Below are 22,334 nucleotides of genomic sequence, written 5' to 3' on the forward strand. Positions count from 1 at the left end.
CCCCCCCCGATCGCCCCCGTTTTCACTAGCCAGCTCGCTAGCCGCTATGTTTTTCTCCTCTTTTGTTTCTACTGTGTCTCCTTCACCCCTTTTTCTCTTCCCCACGGCGACATGTTAGACAGAAGCACATCACATCACGAAGCTCTGCGGCCAATGAAATTCGCAGAACACCATGTTTGGGCAAACAGATCCGTGAAATGCAGGGCATATATGATGGCATGATTGAATCTGGTGAGATCCTGCTCCGTGCGCCACGAGTCACTGCCATGTCGCGGCTTTGCTAGCAGGGCCGGTAGTAGATTGCTCTTTGACGGTTTCAAACTCCGCCACCTGGACACAAGAACCTGGAATGATGAGCTACCGTACCTACCTTGGCGAGCTAGTAGCTCAACGAGTGCGCGTGGGCTGATCTCCTGCTTGGACGGGGCAGCCGGCTTCTCTCTGAGCTTGCGGGGGGACAAGTGCGCGACTGAGAGTCTAGTTTGCTGAGTAACCCATATCTATTCCTCATAGGGCGGAAAATGACAAAAAAAAAGAAGGAACTTTTTATAAAAAATAACTGTAATCAAATGAAGGAAAAAAGTACTAGCCTCCGGTGGTTGCCTTCAAGGTTCTCTGGCCCGCTCGCTGGGAAGGCTCAATAGGGGGACAGTAACTTGGAAAGCGCGGGTAGTAGAAACCGCACTTACCCAGTGCTGTTACGGATACCTTCCATACTTTAGTTTGTACCTTCCTCACTCCGCCATGGAGCTTGCCAAAGGTGCCTGCCGCTCGGCGGAGCCATCCAATGCCGACGACAAGCGGCAACTAAAGTATCCTACAAATTATGATAGGGGCCTAGTAATTACTACTAGATTCTGTTAGACTTGCTCCCCACTCCCGACAAGCCCGTTACCGCCAGAATACCGGGAACCAACACGACACCATTGTCGTTCCGTCCGCGCTTCGTTGGGCGCAAATCGATTAGGCAGTTGACGCGCGCCACTGGCAAGATTTTCCGTTGTTTTATTGGTCACGGGCCAGCTGAAAAAAGCAAGCACTGGTAGTATTCAGTTTAGCGTTGCAATTGTCCTCGGTGTAGTTTAACCCAAGAACCCAAGTCGAATCTTGGGGATGCAAAACCGACGTAGCCGTCGGCCTAGCCTGCCGGACGAGAAATCAAAGCCGCTGGGTTGTGGGGGTCGAGCCGATTTATGGCGCATCTGCCTCTCCTCGCCGACATCCAATCTACGGACTCGATAGGTTGTCTCGACCATCATGGCACTTCGGCCATATGAAGCTTGATGTGCGTGGCCCCGCTCCCCTCAGTCAACGAATGTTTGGGCCCGTGCTCAACTTGGTCCCGACAGTCTGGTAAGTCTAAAAATATACATTATTGGAGTGGAGTCTAATCGAAATGAGGCTGCATAAAATTGCTGGCGTCGCTTCGTTCGTCAGTCGCCTGGCCCTTCGCTGCGCTACGGGACGCTTCCTTTCTCTCTCTCGCTCCTGGCAATTTAGGGCGCGACAGTTGACTTATTTAGATAACGTGGAGAGCAAGCGAAGCGACAATATCCTGTCTGGAGGCCAATAACTCCGATGCTCTTTTCTTCTTTAGCTTAGTTTTACACCAAATAAATACAGCATCTTATTGGTATTGTCCTTTATAATCCTATTAACCGTGACAATTATAATACGAATCGCGCTTCAGATTCAAAATTTCCGCAGAGTTATACACATAATGATACCAGTTGCATCAATTTTGGAAAGTGTGCTGACCGAATGGCAGAAAGGCACGTGATAGGGGCCTATGACACGTGACTAGGCGAAGCTTGGCAATTTGTCAGCCACTCAGTTGAGGATTGTAAGCTAATTCACCCTGGCGCCCCGTTAATGGGCTAACACCAGAAAGGGAACCAACAGATGGGCGGCAACCACACAAACCTACAAGCGAATTAACCAGGCCACACAGTTCCGGCTGCTTGTTGGCTTGGCTTTGGCCATGTCCATGAATTCCGTGTCACAAAATATAACAGGGAAATCGAATATTAATAAGACCTTGCTTAGGTTCCATCGACTCCTTTTGGGAGGGTTAGGTATGGCAAACGGTGCGGATTACCGCGCCACCAGTCAAACCAGGGTTGAATCCATTGCAAAGCGGATGCTCGGTTGAGGTTGGTGGCGTGCAGCCAGATCAAATCACATGTCTTGATCACATACCTAGGTCTTCCTGCACCAGCTCGGACCTAATTCCCTTTGAGACCACAACGGCATGACCTACTTACTATCTTAGCCTGCTCGGTGTACCGTCTTCAAAAACCTGGGAACGCTGTGCTGGCAGCGATCTTGCCAGCTAGCAACACCGTCCATCTGCAGGCATTTATGCGGCCGCCTTTATCGCGAGTCTCAACTCTCCCCGTCGGCCTTTGTCGGCCTTTGTCGGCCAGCTTTTTGACCGAGTCCTACCCAGAATTGCCAGACCCAAACTCCCGGGCTCGTTCCTCCTGAACTAATTACAGACCACGGCGGCCCCGATCGGTGCCGAGCCCCCAAACCCACGCATGCATCTCTCACAATTTCAGAGGGATTCCTTTATAATTACCCAACTATTAGCAAGCATCGGTCATTTCTGCAACGGCGTTACCGGATAATGACAACAAACCCTCGCAGCACCCAAATAAAGACCCGCGGCCCCTGTCCTATGTCTAGAGTCCAGACACTCGCACACGTATTCGCAAATCCGCCGTTCTCTCTTTCGCGAGGCAAAGTTTGCCGAGTGAGGGGTTGGCGCAGAAAAAAGTGGCAGGCTCGCAGTTGCCGATGAGAGCAGCCAATGGTTACAGACCCGGGGGAACGGTAGAGTCGCCGAATCAAACCCAACGCGTGTTCACCTGCGCCCAAGCTCGCCGATTTTTTGGCCAGAGGAATTCTCCCTCCCCCCAGTCCCCTTCCATGGAGTCAAAACGGCGTGGCCTTATCGCAATCCAGGTCTGCTTTTACCGTGGGATAGCAGATAGCACTAAGAAAGACAGGAGGGTATTAGTCGCTCATTTGGTTCGGTGGCTTTTCACGTTGCACAAAGCCCTCTCAGTTGCGGCCGTCGTCAAGCTCACTGGCGACAAGCGACAACCGCGCTGGAGCCAATCTAAACACCACCACGCTACCCACGAACGATCGAGCCACCAAACCTGAGAAGGGTATACACGTTTAGGCACGACGCAGGCGAGATTCTAGGGGTCTAAAAATTGCTCACAGGAGAGTGAGGGAGCTGTCCCCTCACGAGTCCCCTGGGCTCCAACGGCTGTTGAATACGCCACTACTGCACAGCGGCAATCAAAAGCCACACCAAACATTACCTTGCCTTGGAAAGTGGACACGAGGTTTCTGTGTCTTCCTATTGGCGGAGATTACGGAGCCAATACTCGAAGTCACAAACCGCCCCCCCCCCCCCCCCCCCCCGGCCTAGCGGCGCATCACCTTTGCACGACCAACCTCAGCCTGGCAATGAATGGCACGAAGACACGACACAGGAACCTTGCAAAATCTTGCATGCAGCCATCTTGTTGCTCTCCCCCCTCCCCCAATCACCCTCATCCCTTGCCTCCACAGTCTAGACCGCATTAGAGATGGAAGAGTGCCGGGGGGACGCAATCGACAGCCGTGCCACTCTCGCGCCCACAGTCACGTACATGTGAGAGCTGAGCAGTCTAGCCTGTTTGCCTTGCTCCCCCTTCTCTGCCCCCGTGCGGCGAGCGATCGACGAGACGCTGGCAGGTCTGCGTCTACTCCTTCCTTTCGCCTCTCTTTTTCTGCCCTACGGCGAGTACCGCAGCCTAAACGTTCGTCTTTCCGATGAAAAGCTTGGAAAAGGCAGAATCTGCTCTGCTATGTTCGCTCAAGTGCGTTTCATCTTATATTGCATTCAAGCTGTCGGGTGGGAATGCTTGATCTTCCGGATGGCAATCCTCGCTTCTATCTCTCAGATTCCATCTTCTGTCTCCCGTCTTTCGCCTCTTGTTTTCATTTGTGCGCAGTCTCGGCGAGGTAGTTAGACGCGCAGTGGTACCTGTCCCCCGGTCCCTGTCTCGTCATGCATAAACACAAATACCCGACGCAAGTCCCCGGCTCTCAAGCAGGCCAATACACAGGTCGCGAGACGTCATGTGACGTGTGTCAAGGAATAAACTTTTGATTTCTGAGCTAGCGCGGTGTTGTGAATCCAACTTCCAACAAAACACCCGGGGGAGGGGAGAGGGGGCAGTTGGCGCGCGGTTGTTGGGCGCGGCCTAGTCAAGGTGAGAAAGGAAATAGTCAAGGTCAAGGTCAAGGCAGCCCAACAAGCCGTGGCCGTCACCGTGCGTGGATGCTGCCGCACGTAAGTGCTCCCAACACTCCGTATATGCATACCCAGAAGAAAACCCGCGACGAGCTGCGCCACTGGCACACCTAGACCGACCTTCCAGGTCTCTTTCTCTTTGCAATGCAATGCAATGGGGAAAGAGAGCCGTGCCCCACAGTCCTCTTTTCTTCGTCACAGGACGTAGGTAATTGGTACATCCATGCCTCAAGCACCTGTGCCACAAGAATAGGGCTGGAAATATAATGTGGGGCAGTCCTGAGCGTCTGGTCTCTTGGTCGGCAATGAAACTTTGAATTTGCCAACAGGGCAGGCACGCTGTTCCCTTGTGTGTCACTAACAGAGGATCTCCCGCTCCCTTCCGCGTATATAAAAACACAGAAAACGAAACGGGCAAATAATGGCACAGAATCCTTTGTTACAATTCCAGATGTGTTAATCAATGTTCGGTCGTTCTGTGACTTAATGCGCACTGTATACCGAGGTAGTTAATTCAAATTTGAAATGCCGCACGAACGAAGTGTGCCAGGGCGAGGGGTCAAGCACTCGGAAATAGATACGGATTACTATGTAGGACTAATATTTATAAAAGAGAATTAAAATATAAATATCTAATTCGCTTCAGCAAAATGAGCGTCTTGAATCGTTGCCAGATGGGTAGACGAACGGCTCTGGAACCGAGAGAACAAGCCTAACAACCGACTCGTTGATTAATACCCGATGTAAAGCAACCCGCCAACGCCGTTGTGGCGACTGCGACTACGAGAAGCAAAGCACGGGGAAGTAAAGCGGAGGCTTACAGCTGTTGAGGCTCTATGGGCGTTGAGCTCCGAGATGGGCAGCGTTAGGCAGAAGGTTATGAGCGGCCGGTTGAAGGATGTCCTAAGCACATTTTGTCCCTCAAAGAGATCAATTGCGCCGGCGGGGTGGTGTCGAGAGCGGGACATAAGAATCGCAAACATAACACTTCAACTCTTTGGGCCTCGTGAGAATCTTCCAGCACCGGCAGACCCATACTGCTTCCTTGTTTCTCTGCAGGTCGATAAGGTCGCCTGGGCGATAGTACTGCTTCTTGATGCCGCAGTCGATGCAGAAGCGGCGCACCCCCCACGTTGCCTTTATGCGTGGGGACTGGTCAGATTGGCCACCTGTACTGCTTGCCTGGCTGTTTGCCGCGATGCTGGTCCTCGTGATGGAAGGGTCGTAATGAGGATTGGTTGTTGGGAGAGTAGCACGTGTCGGTCTTGGTGTTGGCTGTACAGGCACGCTCGAGCTGTCTGCTTCCTCGTACGTGTTGTTCCACTTGAAAAGCTCGAAGTTCTCCGGGCTTTTGATCATGAAGCAGTGGTAGCACCCGAAAGATAGGGGGTACTTGTTGTCGTACTCTCTTGCTTGCTTCTTGTCCGAGGAGGGGAGGGCAGACGTGGGGAAATAGCGCTTGTAGTATTGCTCGGCGTGCCGAACCCCAGCAATTCTCTCTTCTTCCGTGGCCCAGAAAGGATCGACATTCTGCTTAGTCCAGCGATTGACGGCACAAAAGTTGTGGAGGTCCAGATACCCGAGGTAACCGGCAATGTGCCTCAAGATATCAGGGGGGAGTGTCATGAGTAGGGAGGGACGCTTGTGGTGGCTTTGCATTTGCATCATCGAATCTGTGTGGTAGGTCGGTATGCCCAGCGACGAAGAAGGATAGCTATGCTCGGGAAAGGAGGCAAACACTGGGGGGTAGCCTTGGAAGGACATGGGTGGCGGTTGTTGTGGCAGATCCATCGAGAAGGTAAAAGGAGATGGGGCCATGGTCACCATCGCTCTTAGATTCGGCACCTGCGGGAAGAGGGTGATGTGGCCGCTAACTTGAGGCTGGAGATAGTGACTAGGAAGAAGAGCCGGAGCTTGTGTGTGAGGCAAAAAGGTTGACTGGAGCGCCGGCTGCTGGCAATGGCTTCCCGCCATGCTAGCGCTCCTCGAGACATGGCCAGAGGTGGAGGATGCTGGCGACATGGTCCTGGACTCCGAGTCGTTTTGGGTGTGGTACGAGGTCGAAGAGGACGTAGACGAGACGGAAGCAGAACGACCTCCTAGTTCTGAAGGGAGTTTCGGTGGAGGAGCAGAAGAATAATATCCCGGTGTCAGAAAGGTCATGTTGGGGAAGTGGTCAGGGCAGTAAGTTAGAGGTCGAGGGGTTGTAGCTGGGGCCAACAAACGAAGAGAGGAGCGTTCAAGGAGATTGTAATGGGGATAAGTGGTGACCTCAGCCATTTTTGGGCTGGGGTGCGGCGCAACAAAATGATAAGACCTCAGTCGAGGTTCGAGGCTAGGGAAGGTGGCGGCCGCCCTCATATGGCGGTTCCGCTTCGGTGTTCTGTGTTCTGGCCGGGGTGGGATGGGAAGGGGAGACAACGGAGGTGGCACCACCTGGTCGAGTCAAGGCGGGCGGGGTCGGCAAATACTTCAGGTTCAGCGACTGTTGCCGCTGGCTGGTATTTGGTGGTTGAGCCTTGGAGGCTCTGTGACTCTGGGGACTGGGGGTCAGGGTGTAGGTCCTTGTTGAGACAGGGCAGGACCGTATCTGTGAGTACCCAAACTTAGGTACCTTAGGTATTCCCGCGTAGGTACCCAAGGTAAGGTAGGCAGGACTGCGCTGTGCTGGACAGTGTCTCCATACAGAGCTGGACAGTATCTCTCTGCAGCTGGATTAAGCTGGGGAGCAGGTACCTTGTGTGGGCAGGGCCTTAGGGCGGCAGGGCGGCAAGACGGTAGGGCGGCCGGCTTTCACTGCCTTATAGCGGTACGCGGCGATTGGGTTGCGACCGTCCGAGGGTTGTGACGGCGTTGCGGCGGGAAAGAATGGAGGAACCGAGACGAGACAAGACGAGACGCGAGAGAAGACGAAATGGACTGTCTGCCAACAGTGGGATGGGGCCTGAGGATGCCTCTCAGAGTAGGCTGGGCGGAGTGTACATGTACAGTTCACCTCTGTTGACGAGTCCGTCCTCGGACTGGGGCGGTGCACTGTATACCTGGAACTGGAAGAGGTAATGGCGAGGCGACGGAGGGCGGAGAACGGCGGGCGGGAGCCAGACTGCCTTGGTGCCCTGCACAAGGGGCGCGGGAGAGCTTCGACAGGGCTGGCCCCGTAAGCCCAGCCGTGATTGGTAGTGTCTTTGGGAACGTGCAGGAGGAAATCTGGTCTCGGAACCAAGCGGCAGAACCTTCGTCTCCAGTCGCGACAAGGCTGCGCTCAGCCAAGCCGGTCAAGGCCAAGGTAAGGCAGATAGGTACCTTAGATACGTAGTGCCCGGCTCTTGATGTGCTCAAGAATACCACATAAAGGCAGAAACACGCACAAGAGAGGCGCGACGAGAGCAAAGTGCAGGGGGCGCTGTGGACGGGAGCACAGAGACGAGACACCACAGTGGAGGGCCTTCTCGAGGAGGCGGATGTCTGTATTAATAATGGAATCTAACCCGAGGTGGGCTCATCACATCATCTGTCGATTTGCGAAGGCAAGTGGGCGGGGGCAGCTCGTGGGGTCTCTCTCAATCCAACTCCGAAGCGGGCATTGAACTGATCATTGCAGAAGCTTACTACTACATTGCAGCGTCAAGGGTAGAGACGGGGAGGGGAAGAGAGAAAGTGCGTCCCCGAAGTAGGCAGGTACCCCGTATTCCGCACTTTTTCGGATATAGGTGGAAAGGACGATGCAGTGTGCTCCGCACGGGACAGGGCCGCCACAGATTCCCTGTCCCCTTTTGCTCGAAATCCACAACCTAAGATATTGTCAATGGGGGCACGCGGGAGCTTGGCTAGCCTGGGGAAACATCCATGAGGTGGAAGGGGGGGCCCTGCAGCAGGCTTGACGGGTGTCAGATCCCTCACACCCTCCCAGTTGCGCCGACATGCCGTAAGTACTACTCCGAACCTATCCACCAAAGGAGACACAAGGCTACAGAGTAAGGTACTTAGTTGAAGAAAGGAGGAGAATATCCCCCCAAACCCATTGCCTATCAAGCAGAAGTCTGCGACACCCTCAACTCGCGCATGCTGCTCGCGACGGCCTCACCGCTTTGATGGAGCGTAGGAAGGTGCTGGATAGAACCGGAGGGGACGAGGTTAAGCGCTGCGCGCGATGGGGGAGGGGTTCTTGCCCGTCCAGAATGGAAGAGGGCGGCGCAGGCGGGCAGCTTGTTTGGGCTTGGGGTCGGAGTGCCTGGGGCAGTCGCACTGTAGGGATCCTTGCCGTATCGGCACGATGGCACCTCCAGCGAAGCACACATGAGTGACGAGGCACGCTGAGCTCGCCATTGTTCTCCGCGCATTATCGCGACGACTAGTGGCTGCCTGTTTCAAAAAGCGTCGGGCTCGCGGCGGGGCGCGCTGCAAGTGGCGCCGGGACGATACGGCATCGGGACATGCGATAGTGACCGCACTTGTCCGTGGTGCATGCTCCGGATGCCCAGACTCGGCTCCTCGACCGCAGATAGCAGCAGGGTGGGCCGCAGATTGGGTAGCTGGTGCGCCAGGGCCAATGATATGCAAGACCCCCCCTACCCAGCCCTCGTCCAGCCAACCAGAGTGCGGAAAGCTGGCGCTCCCCTGCACAGTGCACCCGGGCGATCGGTAGCGAGATGACAGTCTGGCCAATCATCATTGATTTAAGTTTGCGGTGCCAGACTGTCGGGTCGGGCTGAATTCATGGGTTGGTGAGTGATTTTACGCAGAACAGCACAACATATGCTGCACCTGCCCCTTTTAGGATGAGAGCAGACGGGAGCTGCTGCGTCTTCGTTCTTTTTTCCGTGCCCCTCCGCGTCAGGCTTCGAGTCACAAAGCGGGCCATCTCTGCTTCCTATGTTTTCGACGCCATGTGTCCACGGCCGCCATGTGTTCGTGTCGTCGGAGACCTAGGCGCCCGCTTGCCTCTTGGTTCTGCGTGCGACTGAGTGGGTGTGCGAATGCGTGAAGCGGTCCAAGTCGGACGTGTTGGAGACCTGCAGCAGAAAGAAACGAACGAGATGCGAGTGGCGGGAAGCGCTTTCCCCGGAAACCAAAGTGTCCCCTCCCCGCCAGAACCCTAGCCCAGATTTGGCTTGATCAAAGTCAGGTAGGTTCTGGCGTGGGGTTGATGGTCGGATCCCTGTTCAGGTATTACTGAACTATTGAACGGAGTGCATACCTTACCTATCGGCATTGCTTCGCCCGCTTCAACTGGTACTGTTCAAAAGTCCTGGCTGCAGAAGTATTTGTAGGTTGCGCCCTATGAGCCGGAAACCCCGCTTTTGCCTATCTAGGTCAGTCTCCAAGTCTCCGAGTCTCCAGGTTTCTCCATGGCCCTGTACATGCATACGATGTTCATCTGCGATTCCGAGGCTTGCAATCAGCTCGGCCGTGGCTCGGTGAATGGGGTGGGAATTGTTGCCTGACAACACAGTGCGTCTTGTTGGGGCAATCGAAACGAAGAGCCAGGTGCCAGGGTGGCAGCCTCATCCATAGGGATGTGCCTGCCGTTGGCGCCCATGCCGTCTGCTGGCCCTGCTTGCTGTGCTACGTTTGCAAAGACCAATTGTCGTCCCAATTGGCTCTGTCCAGCTAAGGCAAAGGTTTCGTGCGAAACCCGGTCCTGGTCCACCCGCAACGTTCGGACGCCCAGACCACACTAAACTCGACGCTAAGGACCGCTTGTTAACGTACCCGGTATTAACAACGGCACGAACGGGCTTCGGCGCTAAAAACAAATTCTAGCTCCCCCGCAGTGCTCACTGACTTTCTTCCATGTTTTCCACTTCACCACGTTTCGGGTGCTCGAGGCATAGGTGAGGCGTCGGCCGTGACTCAAATTGGATTCTTGTTTCGTGAGCGGGGTGCAGCAGAGCGTGCGCTTTCGTTTCGCTTTGGCTGGAGTCCAATAATACATGACCAAGCACTCACTCACTACGGGCCGCTTTCTATGCGGCCATAGCACAGCACCTCGGGGTTGGATGAAACTTTCCAAGGCCTTTTTTCCAGGTTGACAATGGAACCCCGTCGTCTCGTCGGTCGATGTGGCATGTTTCTTCGCTAGTCCTGCTTTGAAGCAAACACCCTAGCGACTGCATCCCATGGGTGTTTATTGGGCGAGAGTGCAAAAGTCCCGGCCCTCAGTAGGAGTTCAAAAACCGGGACCCAACAGGCCACTCACAGGCTCGCTCAGCCGAGCATATGTAATGAAGCGCTCGAAAGATTCTAGTTGCTGCTCTTCTCGGCTCAAGCGTCCCAAACCCTCGGGCCGTGATTCACACCCTCAATTTCCCTCAGGCGCGCAAGTGTCGAGCAATCTGATTCGTCCAAAGGCGAGTGAGCGAGGGGGGAGGTGCGCCTGGCTGGCCAAAAACCAGCTCAGCTCGCGCTCCGTCTAATTCATACCCCCGTTTGACTGAATACCGACCCTCGGTTAAACAACTACCATGCCTTGCCATGCCCTGCCCTTGGTATGGGTACGCAGTTATTTGATTTTCAACATTCCGTCCCATGGCACGCAACCACCCATGTCGGTGCCGGGCGAAGCAGCCATGATAAGGACCACCGACACGGCCTCGCTCCCATGATCGGGCCTCCGCCCACATCTATCTACTTCATGTACTGGTACATGTCCAAAGCGAGTACCTAAATAGGTAGGTACGTCGTCTCGTTATGCGTGGAGGCCGCTAGGGCAGACGTGGCATTGCATCTGACCTTGGCGCCTCAACCGGGCAAACATCTTTCGGCTCGAGTCTAGCAGCAGCGGAAATTTTGTTGGCTCTTCCCCCCTCCGCGCGGGTGCTAGAGACCACGAAGTGACTGGTCGGCGCTTCATTCGCCCTGAGCCAACAGAAATTACAGAGCGTGGAGAGTGCCTCGCCTCTGCTCCTGCTCTGGTGAAGTGAAAGAATCAATGAATGTTGGTCCGGGACCGGGAAGGGGACATGCGGGTCTTGGGCTCTCCGCATTCGACTGCCCCTTCCGTGCCCGGCGAGTAAATGAATATCTGGACCACCCGCAGCACTGATGCTCGGGCTATGTTGAACCTTCTCAGGCAGGCAGGCAGGCAGGCGCTGCCGTGCCATCCAGGCGGGAGCGAGCTTGACAATCAAACTGGATATGCTGCCGAGGAAGGGACGACGCACCATGGCGCGCCCGAGACGGATCACCGGTCACCAGAGCCAGCGAAAGCCCAAAACATATCGCCTGGAATTGACCCACTTTTCAAGAAATTGAACCACTTTTTCAGGCCTGGTTAGCATGCCACGCCAACTCCCTTCATTCTTCATTTTTCCTTCATTCTTGACCCTCGGAATGCCCTCATTTCATTCCAAACGGCTGATTACAACGCTTTCCTTGCCCACTCTCAAAGGGTATAATAAAGCGCTCTTTTCTGTACGTTGAGACCTGATTTAGCAGACAATTCATTGCGCTGTCAACTTCGATCGCATGCAACAAAACACAAATGGGGGGCTACGGTGAGTCTGCCTGGGCTGGGTTTGGCTGTTTCGAGGACATTATGCGTGTGTGAGGTGGCTCGTCCCGACCGAAACAATCAATTTTAGTACCGCCCAAGCATTACTTCTTGACGTACTTCGTGGTTGGCCACTTTGACTTCCATAACCTGCTACACCTAAAACGCCTAGCAGGCATCTGGGCTATTCACAGAGCCTCAGTCAAGAAATTACATTCACTTTTGCTGTTGTGACTTCGTTGTCCCAGGACCGCTCGTCGCTGCCATTAGCTACCTAGGCCCCTACATGCTTGCAACGTTATAACGTCCATGGACTGCCCAGTGACAGTTCTCCGAGTCTGCTTTTTGCCTTGCCCCTTGTTTTTGACATTTTTTGACTATGTGGATCGAGCTATCCGCAGCACCCGCCAAGCACCAGCCAAGATACGTTCGTCGGGTGGGCACGTGAGGCATTGGTTCATTCTCGAATCCATTGTAATTAGGTAGGACTCGCACTTGCCTTCCTCCCTTCCGAGTTCTCCCCTTGGCCCCCATCTCGTCTTGATTGCCAGTAACACCAAGCTAAACGAGTTTTTTTACGAGGAGACGGAGGCTCACTCTCATCTCCTCCCGGTTGGCACGACAACAGCGCCATGTCAACAACTCTTGTCCTTGCCCAACTCCGACACAGACATCATGCAGGACTTTCATCGACCGGAGTATTGGAGACCACTCACACCAGCCAGAATACACAGAGTCAAAGTGATTTATTGCTCAGGGGACGGCTATCAAGAAAGGGTGAAACAACAAGTCAAACCCCCTTTTTCCATCCCCCCCCCTTGATATAATACACCCCCCTTCACTAATGGCCACCCCCGACAGCCTTCGCCGTCCTGAACCCCCACTGGCCATTCTCACAGCGATACATGGCGACGCGAATATGGCCGACACGCTCGTCGAGGCCGTCGGGCACGTCCATGCCGTCGCCGACGTGGCGGTGAATGTTGTCGTCGACGCGGCAGAAGAGCATGGGCAGGGCGCCGCCCTTCCAGACCGACACGCGGTCGCGCGCGCTGGCCGCCATGGTGTGCAGCAGAAAGTACACGGCCAGCATGATCAGCGCCCCCGGGTACAGCATCCACAGCCAGTGGACGGCGACGAAGGGCGTGAGCTGGACCGCCGAGCCCTCGTATGTTTTTATTTTCGACTCTGTACTGCTGTTGGCTGATGTCGAAGAGACAGCGTTCCGTCCGTTGCGGCGCACCTCGGCCGTCATGCTGCGCGCAAACGAGGCGATCCAGTCCGCCAGCCCGACGCCCGACGTCGACGCGCTCCACATGGCCTCGACCCAGTCCGACGACGACTCGACGGTGTTGGCATCCGTGCTGACGGTGCCCGACGTCACCGCCGCCATGAACCCGCGCAGCGCCGCCATGGCGTCGTGCGACACGGCGTACTGCTTGCTGCTGTCTACGTTGAGCCCCTCGGGAATGTCCACAAACACGTACGCGTTGCTGCTCTGCCGTGGCGAGGCTGCAGCTGTGGCCGACCAGTTGGCCACCAGCGTCTCGTTCTGCGTGCCGTCCTGTACGGACACGGCAAACGTCTGGATGCAGAACCACATGGCGCACTCGCTGCCGGCGACTTGCGGCTCGCCGCCGCCGCCGCCGCCGCCGCTGCCGCTGCCGCCGCTGCTGCCATCGCCGCCCGGCTGGCTCAGGGACAGCATGTCGAACACGGAAAAGTAGGTGCGTCTGCTCGGGTCGCCGGGGCGGTAGACAGTCCCGTCCAAATCAGCCGCGGCGGCCACCCTGAAGACGCTGTGCTCGACAACTGCCGCATCGATATTTTCCTCGACCGAAGCAGCCGTCGCGTTTGCAGAGAGGGAGTAGGTGCAGGTCCTGGCCGTCTGGTTACAGCGCTTGTAGATGGTAGGGGCGTCGGTGCACTCGCCGCAGACGGCTAGCGTCGGGACCAGCGGCCACGTGCAGTTGCCCGTCTCGCACGCCGCCGCAAGCACGGGCGGCTCCGCCGAGATGATGCCGCTGTAGACTGCGGCCTTGGTGGATAGCGCCGGGACGAGATCTGTTGTCATGTTAGCTACGGTTCATCGTCCTCCACTGATTTGGTTTCTTGGATGGGCATGTATACCTCCAGCATAGCCCCTCTGGAGGACCGTGTCCCAGACCTCTGCTCGCGGCGGCGGCGGCGCCACTGCCACCGACACCTGTCCCGCGCCGCCGACGCTGGTAAAAGAGCCATTGCCCGCCACGGGTGCCGGGCGCTGCTCAAAGGTGACCATCTGCTGGCTGAACGTCTCGAAGCCGTGGACGAGCACGATGATGGCGGCGCCGACGCAGCCGAGGTGGCACCCTTTCATGCGCTAGATGAGGCATAGGCTGCCCCAGAGGCCGCGCGACGCCTCGTCAAAGACCTTGAAGTCGGACAAGCGGGCGGCAGCGGCATCGTCGCCGTCACTCTCAGCACTACTCCCAGCACCGCCACCACCACAACAGCCCCGCCTCTTCCGACTCTTCTGACGCCGCCGCCGCCTCCTCTGCTGCGCGCGCTCCGACACCCACAGCCAAGCGCCCTGGCTGAGCGCCGTCTCGACGACAGCCTTGAGCGAGACGCGCACGACCGTCACGAGGGCAATGACGGCCGTGTCGAGCTGCAGCCCGCCCAGCCCGGCTAGGCTCTCGGGCACGACGCGGCTGTCGTAGTGCCGCAGCAGCGCCGCCAGCCCCGTCGCCGTGCCCACGCACACGGCCAGCATCCAGAACTCGTCCTGCCACCACCGCGCCGCCGACCACAGGAACCGCTCCACGCCCTCCTGCCGGCTCCACTCGCCATGTCTCCCTCGTTTTTCTGGTGGTGGTGGTGGTGGTGGTGGTGGTGGATGCCGGTTGTTGTTGTTGCGCCGTCGCTTCTCCGCATCTGCGCCGCCCAGGTCCACGTCTTCGAACCCGTCAAAAGCCTCCACGTGTTTTTCGTCCCGGGACTGGTCCGCCGCCAGAGATTCAACCGTTGACGTGGGTGTAGGCGTCTGTGTCTGCGTCTGCGTAGGTATAAGTGTAGGTATGGGCGTAGCCGTATCATAGGGCCCCGAGAGGGACATGCGTTGTCCGTCGAGGGCGCTGTAGGGCGGGTACCGGTACCTGGGTCTGTACTTGTATCTGTACCTGTGGCGGTCCGCCATGGTCTCGCCGTCGACCCTAGCGCTGGGAACTGTGCCTCCGGAATGTAGCCCGCCGTTGCTTCTAGAGCCAGCATCGGGACTAGGAGCAGGATCACGACCAGGAGCCATCCCCCCACGGCCAGCCTGCTGCTGCTGCTGCTGGAATAGCCGGCTGGCACGAGAATCATCCCTCCAGGAATCCATGTGTATGTATGCGTGTGCAAGCGTGTGCAAGCGTGTGCAAACGTGTGCATGCGTGTGCGTAGCTTGCCGTTCCCAGGACACACGAGCTCTATCTATTTAGGGCGAGAAGAGGCGGAGAGGTAATGAGGAGGAGGAGGAGGAGAAACCGAGGGAGAGAAAAAGCATGAATGAGGAGATAGACAGATATCGAGATAGATATACTGCAATTTCCTAGGTCGCCCCCAGCGGCGGTTCGTTAGGTCATGGATACGTGAGGGCGGTGGACAAAAGGATGGATGGATGGATGGATGGATGGCTGAGGCGGGTTAGGATGTCATTGTCACTGGACACGTAAGGAAGGCGGGAAGAAAACACGGCCACGTCGAACTGCTGGGCACAGGCCGTTGGGCGAGATCGGTGCCACTTGCCGCATCATGTCGTATAGCAAGAAGGTGTAATCGTGCACCAAACCAATGTAGGTAGGCACGAGGTAGTTCGGAAGGCAGTCGGTCACTCAGCTAGTCCTTCCCCCTTTTACGACAAGATGGAAGGGAAAGATTCAGATACCTCACCCAGGCCACACATGGCAAATTAGAATGAACTACAAGCAATATTATACTGACCTTATTAGCGTCGCTTCTATCGCTGAGATTCTAGTCACAAACTTTTCATACGCCTGCCCGCTATGAGCCATTGAAGAACAGTTACAATACAAATATAAACGCCACCTTTCATGGCCTATTAGAAACCGTGTACATTAAACTTAGCCAAACCCTACCATCCCCAAGCCCCTGGCGTTCTTGCTTGTTTGAAGGAGAGGAGCGCTGGTCAATTTGCTCGGGAAGCCCCTTAAATCCTGGCTCTTGTGTTGTTAAATAAGTTGAGGCGGTGATAGATTAGCACTGGCAGCTGAGCCGTCGTCAGAATCGAGAGGCGCTGCGTCACCCCATTCTGGAAAAAGATCGAAAATAGGATCAACTGCTCGAGAATATGGTGGTCAAGGAGTTGGTGGTCGAAGAGTTGATGGTCGAGGACTTGGTGGTGGAGCTGGTGGTAGAGAAGCTGGTGGAGAACTTGAAGAATTCGATGAAGTTGACCTTTTGATTCTCAAGTTCTAGTGGTATGGGATGCAAAAGTCGATCCAGGTACCCAAATAGTCGAGCCGAACCCCGCTGGCCTCCTCGTGCGCGTAGATCTTTTCAAACTCTTCGTAGCTCAGCCTGCCCCAGCCACCGCGCTCCTTGGCTTCCTCCTCAGCCAGATCTAGGCGCTTCCATTCCGTCAGAACCTCTGGCGTCAAAGCGGGGGGGTTGGCAATCTTATTTTTCTTCTTCTTCTTCTTCGCTCCCGCCGTGGCGTCCGAAGATTTAGCGTCCGACTCTAGCTGGACCCCCTTCCCTTTCTTGTCCCGTTTTGCTTCGTCAGACGCGCTCTGTTCACTCGATGTCGCAATGCTCGACTCGGGTCGAAACTGGGGCATGGTGGGATCCCTATAACTGGCCTCACCATCATCCGACGCCCCATTCACTGCACCAGCGGCCCCTGCAGAAGATTGACCTGCTTCGTGGGCCTGAGAGGCTTCGCTGTCCTCCTCAATGCCGATGACAGCATCCGCAGCTACGTCGCCAGCGGCTTGTTGGAGCTGCGATGGCTCAGCGACGACGGCATAACCGCTCGACGCAAGCAGAACTTCCAGAGGTTGCAGCGGGATGGGAACTTCCTCTTGTGTGTCCGGGCCCGCTGTTTCTGTGTCGACGTGAGGGTTTGCTGCTATATGGGCGGCGACTTGACCTTCAGTATCGGGGTCTAGGTCCATGAACAGAGAACGATACATGTCGCGGTCAGCTCTGGTCTCTGCGGCCTTCACCGCAAGATCCTCCTTTGCCTTGAACAGTAAATCAAGAAGCTCATTGAAGGCCTGCTGAGTAACCTGGTAGAATATTTCCTTGCCAGAATCTCTCTCGGCGTCGGGTATGTCCATGCCGCCCCAGCGTTCCGGGATGCTCCTTGACGAGGTTGAAGGGTTCGATCGAGTCTCGTAGTCTTCCGTGTCTTCAGCGAATCTAACCTTGGAGGATGACCGTGACCGGGGGGCGAGGGCGGCGGGCTGGACCGACTTTGAACTCTCGCCCACCTCGTTAAAACTTGCGGCCAAGACATCTTCATCATCATTCCAGCCCTCGGGCGCGTGCAGGCCTTCCTCCTCATCCAGGTAGAAGTGCCGCCTCTTCCAGCGGTCGAGAAGCTTCCTGCGCACCTGCTTCTGATTCCGCACATTAGACGAGAGCCGAGGTTCGCGGTAAGCCTCCTGGATCTGGGTTCCCGTGGGCAGCTGGGACCTGGATGCATCTCCTTGTATGAAGCCCTCTGGGGAGATAGACACGCCACCCTCCGACTGGCTCCCGACTTGGTTGTCCCCAGACTGGGCAGGAATGTTCTCGTCTCCGCCATTCTCGGACCCGCTGCTGCTCTCAGACTCTTGGCTGTCTTGGCCCGCGTCAACGAGCAGTTCATCGCCGGGGCGAGCCTCGCCGGCCAGCAACGCCGGGAGTTCACCGACTCGGGTAGGGGGGTTCAAGAGGGAATTAAGATAGCGGATGCCCGAATTGCTCATTGATCCCTGCGGTGCTGTCCCATAGCCGTTCTCTTGCCTAGAGAACAAGCTTTTCAATATCGATTCTCTGTCCTCTGTATCCGGCCTATCTTCCCTGACGACCGAGCATCTGCCGTCGGTGATGTTTGCGTCGCCTGTAGACCCATCTGTAATGTTCTTACCATCCATGGGCCGGGGGTCCGGGTCCGGCGGTGGAAGGTGTGAGTCGCGGCCGAACAGGCCACTAAGCGGCTGCCTGCCCGAGACGCCCAGTTGCGCTTCGCTTGCGCTCATGCACTGTTCATACTGGCCCTCAAGGATATCTCTGTGCATTTGCCTGAACAAGACGTAGTAGGCGCGGAAGAGGCGCAGGAAGTCGCGGCGTTCGACAAGACCATCCCCATTGATGTCGTATCCGTCGAATATCTTGCGCAGGCGGTTTTTGCTCTTGCGGTACGCGGTGGCCTTGAGAAACTCGGAGAAGCCGATGAGGTCGTTGCGGTCCGTGTCGTAGAAGGCGAAGATGCGGTCGTGGATTAGGTTGGGCACGGTGTGGCGGTCGGCACTCGAGGGCACAAGATAGCGCTCAAACGTCTTGCGATCCATGGCCAGGCACAGCTTGTCGGGGTCGTCTCTCCATTCGGTGCTTGCCATAAAGGCCCACTGCTCCCAGAGAGCCTCGAGCTCGGGGCGTTCAAAGCCCGTCTCGCGGGACAGCCTGTTCATGACGTCGCGGGGGATGTAGCGGAGGGCCACCGAAGGGTCGCCGGGGTACCACACGGGCTGCATCTGGCGAGGGCCGAGACGGGGGGCGGGGATTCTGATCTTGTAGAAGATGTGTGTCTTTATGTGCAGCTGCGACGACTCGCACGTCTCGCAAAGATCAAAGTCGGCACAGTTGGCGCAGCGGTAGCGGATGCCGCGAATGGGCACGATGCCGCAGGCATTGCATTGGCAGCCACGATGGACGTAGGCATTTCTCCGGGCGTTATCCTCCGAGACGCGGAACAGTAAACTAACTATGTTCTGGCCGGCGCGCTGGTGATTGTGGGCCCGGTGGGCGTCGTCGTACCAATTATCCTCTAGCATATTTTCGTCGGCGACCGTGTCGCCGTCTGCCATGGGCTGGAGGGCGTTGGCGTTTTCGTCGCCGCCGTGGGACTGGCCCGACTCAGACGAGGCTTCGTGCGAGGAGGCGGAGGGTTCGACATGTTCGTGGTGATGTACGTCGGCGTCGGCGTGGATGGCATCGTGGCCCTCGGGGTGTTGGTCGTGGTGGTGGTGGTGGTGGTGGGCGACGTCGGGGACAGAGGTCCTACGGTGGCGCACGGCGTTGCTCCTATGCAGGCCAGGGCCAGGCCCCGGAAGGGGGTCGTAGATGCGATAGCAGATGTAGCCGAGTTGGGCGGCGGCGGCGAGCGAGAAGACGTAGAAGCCTATCCTCTGCCCGGTCAGCATCGAGGCTGCAGCGGTTGGCGTGGTGTCCATGATGCCTGCTCCGTCATCATGGTTGGCGGCCGACGTCGAGACCTAACAGATGCTGCCAAACTACGGCCGTACTAAGGTGCCTGGTAGTTATTGGTAGTAGATGTCGTGTGTTTGTCGTAGCACAAGGCTGTAGGCTGACCTCTGGGGCGCCGAGCGACAACCGACAAACCGACTGGTAGCTTCGATGGAGCTCGGTTATCCACCCTCCTTGTTGGCGTCGTTCGTCGTTGCCGCATTTTTTTTGAGACATGCATGTCGCCAACGGCGCAGCGCCAGGGTTAGGGTTTTGCGTCTGGTGACCAACCACGTGCCAACCTCCACTCTCTCAGCTCTCTCAGTAGGGTAGGAACGCGTTTCATTCATCAACCGACTCTTACTTCTTCTATGCAGTCTACACTGGAGAATGGTAACAAATGTTAATAGGAAAGTTCTTGCATTTCAAGGTGTCCCTGCAGCTAGCTGATAGCTGAGGCATCCCAACTGAAATATTCCGTAAAAGAGTCCGATTTGACTGGATGTGCGAATTGTCCCCCTCTGCCCCCTCATTGTCATTGCTGCTCTTTGAACACGTCTTCCATCTTCCATCATCCCACACCTATTACTCTTTCTTTCCCGAGCCAACGGCTTTGAAGTCTTCCCCAAACTAGAAGGTAGATTTCTTCTTCCTTTTCAATTTGTCATCTTCGTGCTTTTTGAATCCAACAATGTTATCCCAATGATGTTACCTGGCTTCTTGGTGGCTGGGTAGGCGTCTTTTCAGATATCAAATGCAGTAGCCCATCACCTCTTCATCGTTCCGAGCTTGACAGCTCAAGGTTACTTCTTTTCCAGACTGATCCGAGCTGCATCCTTATTACTATCCATCCACTACCTAGTAACCAGAACATCATATCAGACAGGCCCAACAATGTCGTCGCTGCTCATCTGCACCGCGTGCGGGACGCAGTTCCCGACTGCCGACCGAGCCGTCCTGACGACGTGCTTCATCTGCGACGACCCGCGGCAGTACATACCTCCGTCTGGCCAGGGCTTCACGACTATGGCCGAGCTGCAGCAGCAGGACGGGCAGCGGTTCCGCAACGAGTTCACACCGCTCGCGTCAGACCCCAAGAAGCAGCAGCTCATATCCATCAGCACGGCGCCCAAGTTTGCCATCGGCCAGCGCGCCGTGCTGGTGCGCACGCCCTCGGGCAAGAACGTGCTGTGGGACTGCGTGACGCTGCTGGACGACGACACGGCCGCCGCCGTTGATGCTCTTGGCGGCCTACACGCGATCGTCATCTCGCACCCGCACTACTACTCGACGCACGCCGACTGGGCCGCCCGCTTCGCCTGCCCCGTCTACCTCGCCGACGACGACGCCGCGTGGATCGCCCGCCGCGCCGACGAGGATTCGTACGTCTTTGTCAGGGACATCGAGACCCGCATCGTGCTCGACGGCGTCGACACGGGCGTCACGGCCATCAAGCTCGGCGGCCATTTCCCCGGTAGCTGTAAGCGTTTTTTTTCTTCTGGTCTAGTCTACTCTATTTGCCTTTACCCCTTTCCCCACCACCGCAACGTCTTCTAACAAAATCCCCCGGCAGTAGTCCTCCTCTTCGACCAGCGCCTGCTAATCGCCGACACGCTCATGACGACCCCGGCCGGGCTCGCCAACTGGACGGCTGACGCGGCCGGCCAGACACGAGCACGACCAACGGGGGCCAACAGCTTCGCCTTCATGTGGAGCATCCCGAACATGATCCCGCTCAGCGCAGGCGAAGTCGCGCGCATGTGGGACATACTGCAGGCGTACGAGTTCCGCAGCACGCACGGCGCGTTTGTCGGGCAGGACATTGAAGACTCGCCCTCTGGCGGAGGTGGCGTAGGTGTCAAGGCACGCGTGCTCGAGAGCATGCAGATCCAGGTCAGGGCTATGGGGTATGCGGACCATCCTTTTCTGCAAGTGCGGCTGCGTGATTGATGCGGCGTGTGATTTTGGTGTTGCCCTTATTTTCTTTCTAGGTAGGTGGTGACGTAAAGGAGAGCACTGAGGTATGAAAGAGCTGGGTCTCTTCGATCAGTGACTAACTGCCAGAAAACATTGGATAGCGTGGAAATGACACCCGCGAGAGAGAGTAAATAATGGAATTTGAGAACCTCATGTATAGATTTAGGTACCTAGGTATATAACGTAATTGCATAGCGAGCGCGCATGTATAGCGAGCGCGCACTTTTCCCACCCTAATTGAACTATCGCAAAACATCGTAAATTTCTCCACGATAAAACATGCCCGCCGTACGAAATGAAGCACAAATACAGCTTGCCCTTCAAGCTATGCAACACGATAAGAATCTTCACCTTGCAACTGCTACAGCCCAATATTCCGTACCCCGAAGAACACTTGAGCGGCGTTCGAACGGAATCCTCCCTCGAGCAGAAATTATTGCCAATTCGCGGAATCTTGACCCCCTTGAAGAGCAGGTTATCATACGAAGGGCTCTCGACCTATACGAGCAAGGATTTTCGCCAGGATACGGTATAATAGAAGATATGGCCAATTTGCTACGCGCGACGCGTAACGCGTCACGCGTCGGACCACGCTGGGCTGCAAACTTCGTACGACGACAACTAGAGCTCAAGATGCGTTGGACGCGTCCGTACGACTACCAAAGAGCTAAATGCGAAGATCCAAAGATAATTGGCGCGTGTTTTGACCGTGTTCGTAATACAATTGCGAAATATGGGATTCTCGAGTCGGATATCTGGAACTTTGACGAGACTGGGTTTACGATGGGCCAGATCTCGTCAACACTTGTTGTTACCTCGTCCGACGGCCGTGCGAAGGTGAAGAAGATCCAGCCTGGTAATCGGGAATGGCTACCGTGATTCAGGCCGTACGGTCGGGTGGTGATACTATCCCTCCGTATATAGTGGTTGCGGGCAAAGTCCACCTCGAGAGTTGGTATCGCGATAGCCCTTTCCCATCCGACTGGGTAGTGGATCTCTCAGAAACTGGTTGGACGAATAACCAGATTGGTCTTGATTGGATTAAACACTTTGACCAACACTCTTGCCGCCGTACGATAGGTGGAAAGCGACTCCTAATCCTTGACGGGCATGAGA

At 56.2% G+C, this 22,334-nt stretch overlaps 8 protein-coding genes across 8 annotated transcripts; 3 read left to right on the plus strand and 5 right to left on the minus strand.

Moving 5' to 3' along the window:
* Nucleotides 1-5,136: 5,136 nt before the first annotated feature.
* Nucleotides 5,137-6,080, minus strand: B0T26DRAFT_687637 (uncharacterized protein; the record flags this gene model as incomplete). The annotated part of the gene is made up of 1 exon (XM_060440940.1): nucleotides 5,137-6,080. A coding segment is annotated over one exon (835 nt), but the record flags the coding sequence as incomplete, so codon positions are not given.
* A 4,917-nt stretch (nucleotides 6,081-10,997) lies between these two features.
* On the minus strand, nucleotides 10,998-11,652 carry B0T26DRAFT_687641 (uncharacterized protein). Its single transcript, XM_060440941.1, has one exon. The coding sequence runs from the start codon at nucleotides 11,479-11,481 to the stop codon at nucleotides 11,020-11,022; it is 462 nt and encodes a 153-aa protein (XP_060303076.1). The 5' UTR covers nucleotides 11,482-11,652; the 3' UTR covers nucleotides 10,998-11,019.
* A 994-nt stretch (nucleotides 11,653-12,646) lies between these two features.
* On the minus strand, nucleotides 12,647-13,409 carry B0T26DRAFT_687642 (uncharacterized protein; the record flags this gene model as incomplete). The annotated part of the gene is made up of 1 exon (XM_060440942.1): nucleotides 12,647-13,409. Exon 1 carries the CDS (start codon nucleotides 13,219-13,221, stop codon nucleotides 12,649-12,651), a length of 573 nt encoding a protein of 190 aa, XP_060303077.1. The 5' UTR covers nucleotides 13,222-13,409.
* A 449-nt stretch (nucleotides 13,410-13,858) lies between these two features.
* On the minus strand, nucleotides 13,859-14,259 carry B0T26DRAFT_687643 (uncharacterized protein). The gene has a single exon (XM_060440943.1). It carries the CDS (start codon nucleotides 14,164-14,166, stop codon nucleotides 13,894-13,896), a length of 273 nt encoding a protein of 90 aa, XP_060303078.1. The 5' UTR covers nucleotides 14,167-14,259; the 3' UTR covers nucleotides 13,859-13,893.
* A 287-nt stretch (nucleotides 14,260-14,546) lies between these two features.
* B0T26DRAFT_687644 (uncharacterized protein) lies at nucleotides 14,547-15,512 on the plus strand. Its single transcript, XM_060440944.1, has one exon. The coding sequence runs from the start codon at nucleotides 14,984-14,986 to the stop codon at nucleotides 15,266-15,268; it is 285 nt and encodes a 94-aa protein (XP_060303079.1). The 5' UTR covers nucleotides 14,547-14,983; the 3' UTR covers nucleotides 15,269-15,512.
* A 255-nt stretch (nucleotides 15,513-15,767) lies between these two features.
* B0T26DRAFT_687645 (uncharacterized protein) lies at nucleotides 15,768-18,737 on the minus strand. Its single transcript, XM_060440945.1, has one exon. The coding sequence runs from the start codon at nucleotides 18,527-18,529 to the stop codon at nucleotides 16,262-16,264; it is 2,268 nt and encodes a 755-aa protein (XP_060303080.1). The 5' UTR covers nucleotides 18,530-18,737; the 3' UTR covers nucleotides 15,768-16,261.
* On the plus strand, nucleotides 18,725-19,439 carry B0T26DRAFT_687646 (uncharacterized protein). The gene has a single exon (XM_060440946.1). It carries the CDS (start codon nucleotides 18,950-18,952, stop codon nucleotides 19,301-19,303), a length of 354 nt encoding a protein of 117 aa, XP_060303081.1. The 5' UTR covers nucleotides 18,725-18,949; the 3' UTR covers nucleotides 19,304-19,439.
* A 696-nt stretch (nucleotides 19,440-20,135) lies between these two features.
* Nucleotides 20,136-21,191, plus strand: B0T26DRAFT_635570 (beta-lactamase-like protein; the record flags this gene model as incomplete). Its single annotated transcript, XM_060436736.1, has 2 exons — nucleotides 20,136-20,721; nucleotides 20,815-21,191. 2 exons carry the CDS (start codon nucleotides 20,136-20,138, stop codon nucleotides 21,189-21,191), a joined length of 963 nt encoding a protein of 320 aa, XP_060303082.1.
* Between the last annotated feature and the right edge of the window lie 1,143 nt (nucleotides 21,192-22,334).

The sequence above is a fragment of the Lasiosphaeria miniovina genome, assembly GCF_030549165.1.
Source record: "Lasiosphaeria miniovina strain SMH2392-1A chromosome Unknown B0T26scaffold_1, whole genome shotgun sequence".
Taxonomy (NCBI): Eukaryota; Fungi; Ascomycota; class Sordariomycetes; order Sordariales; family Lasiosphaeriaceae; genus Lasiosphaeria; species Lasiosphaeria miniovina.

Coding starts and splice junctions, on each gene's coding strand:
- B0T26DRAFT_687641 (XM_060440941.1), bottom strand. CDS start 11,481: ATGGTGCGTCGTCCCTTCCTCGGCAGCATATCCAGTTTGATTGTCAAG.
- B0T26DRAFT_687643 (XM_060440943.1), bottom strand. CDS start 14,166: ATGAAAGGGTGCCACCTCGGCTGCGTCGGCGCCGCCATCATCGTGCTC.
- B0T26DRAFT_687644 (XM_060440944.1), top strand. CDS start 14,984: ATGGTCTCGCCGTCGACCCTAGCGCTGGGAACTGTGCCTCCGGAATGT.
- B0T26DRAFT_687645 (XM_060440945.1), bottom strand. CDS start 18,529: ATGCAGCCCGTGTGGTACCCCGGCGACCCTTCGGTGGCCCTCCGCTAC.
- B0T26DRAFT_687646 (XM_060440946.1), top strand. CDS start 18,950: ATGTTCGTGGTGATGTACGTCGGCGTCGGCGTGGATGGCATCGTGGCC.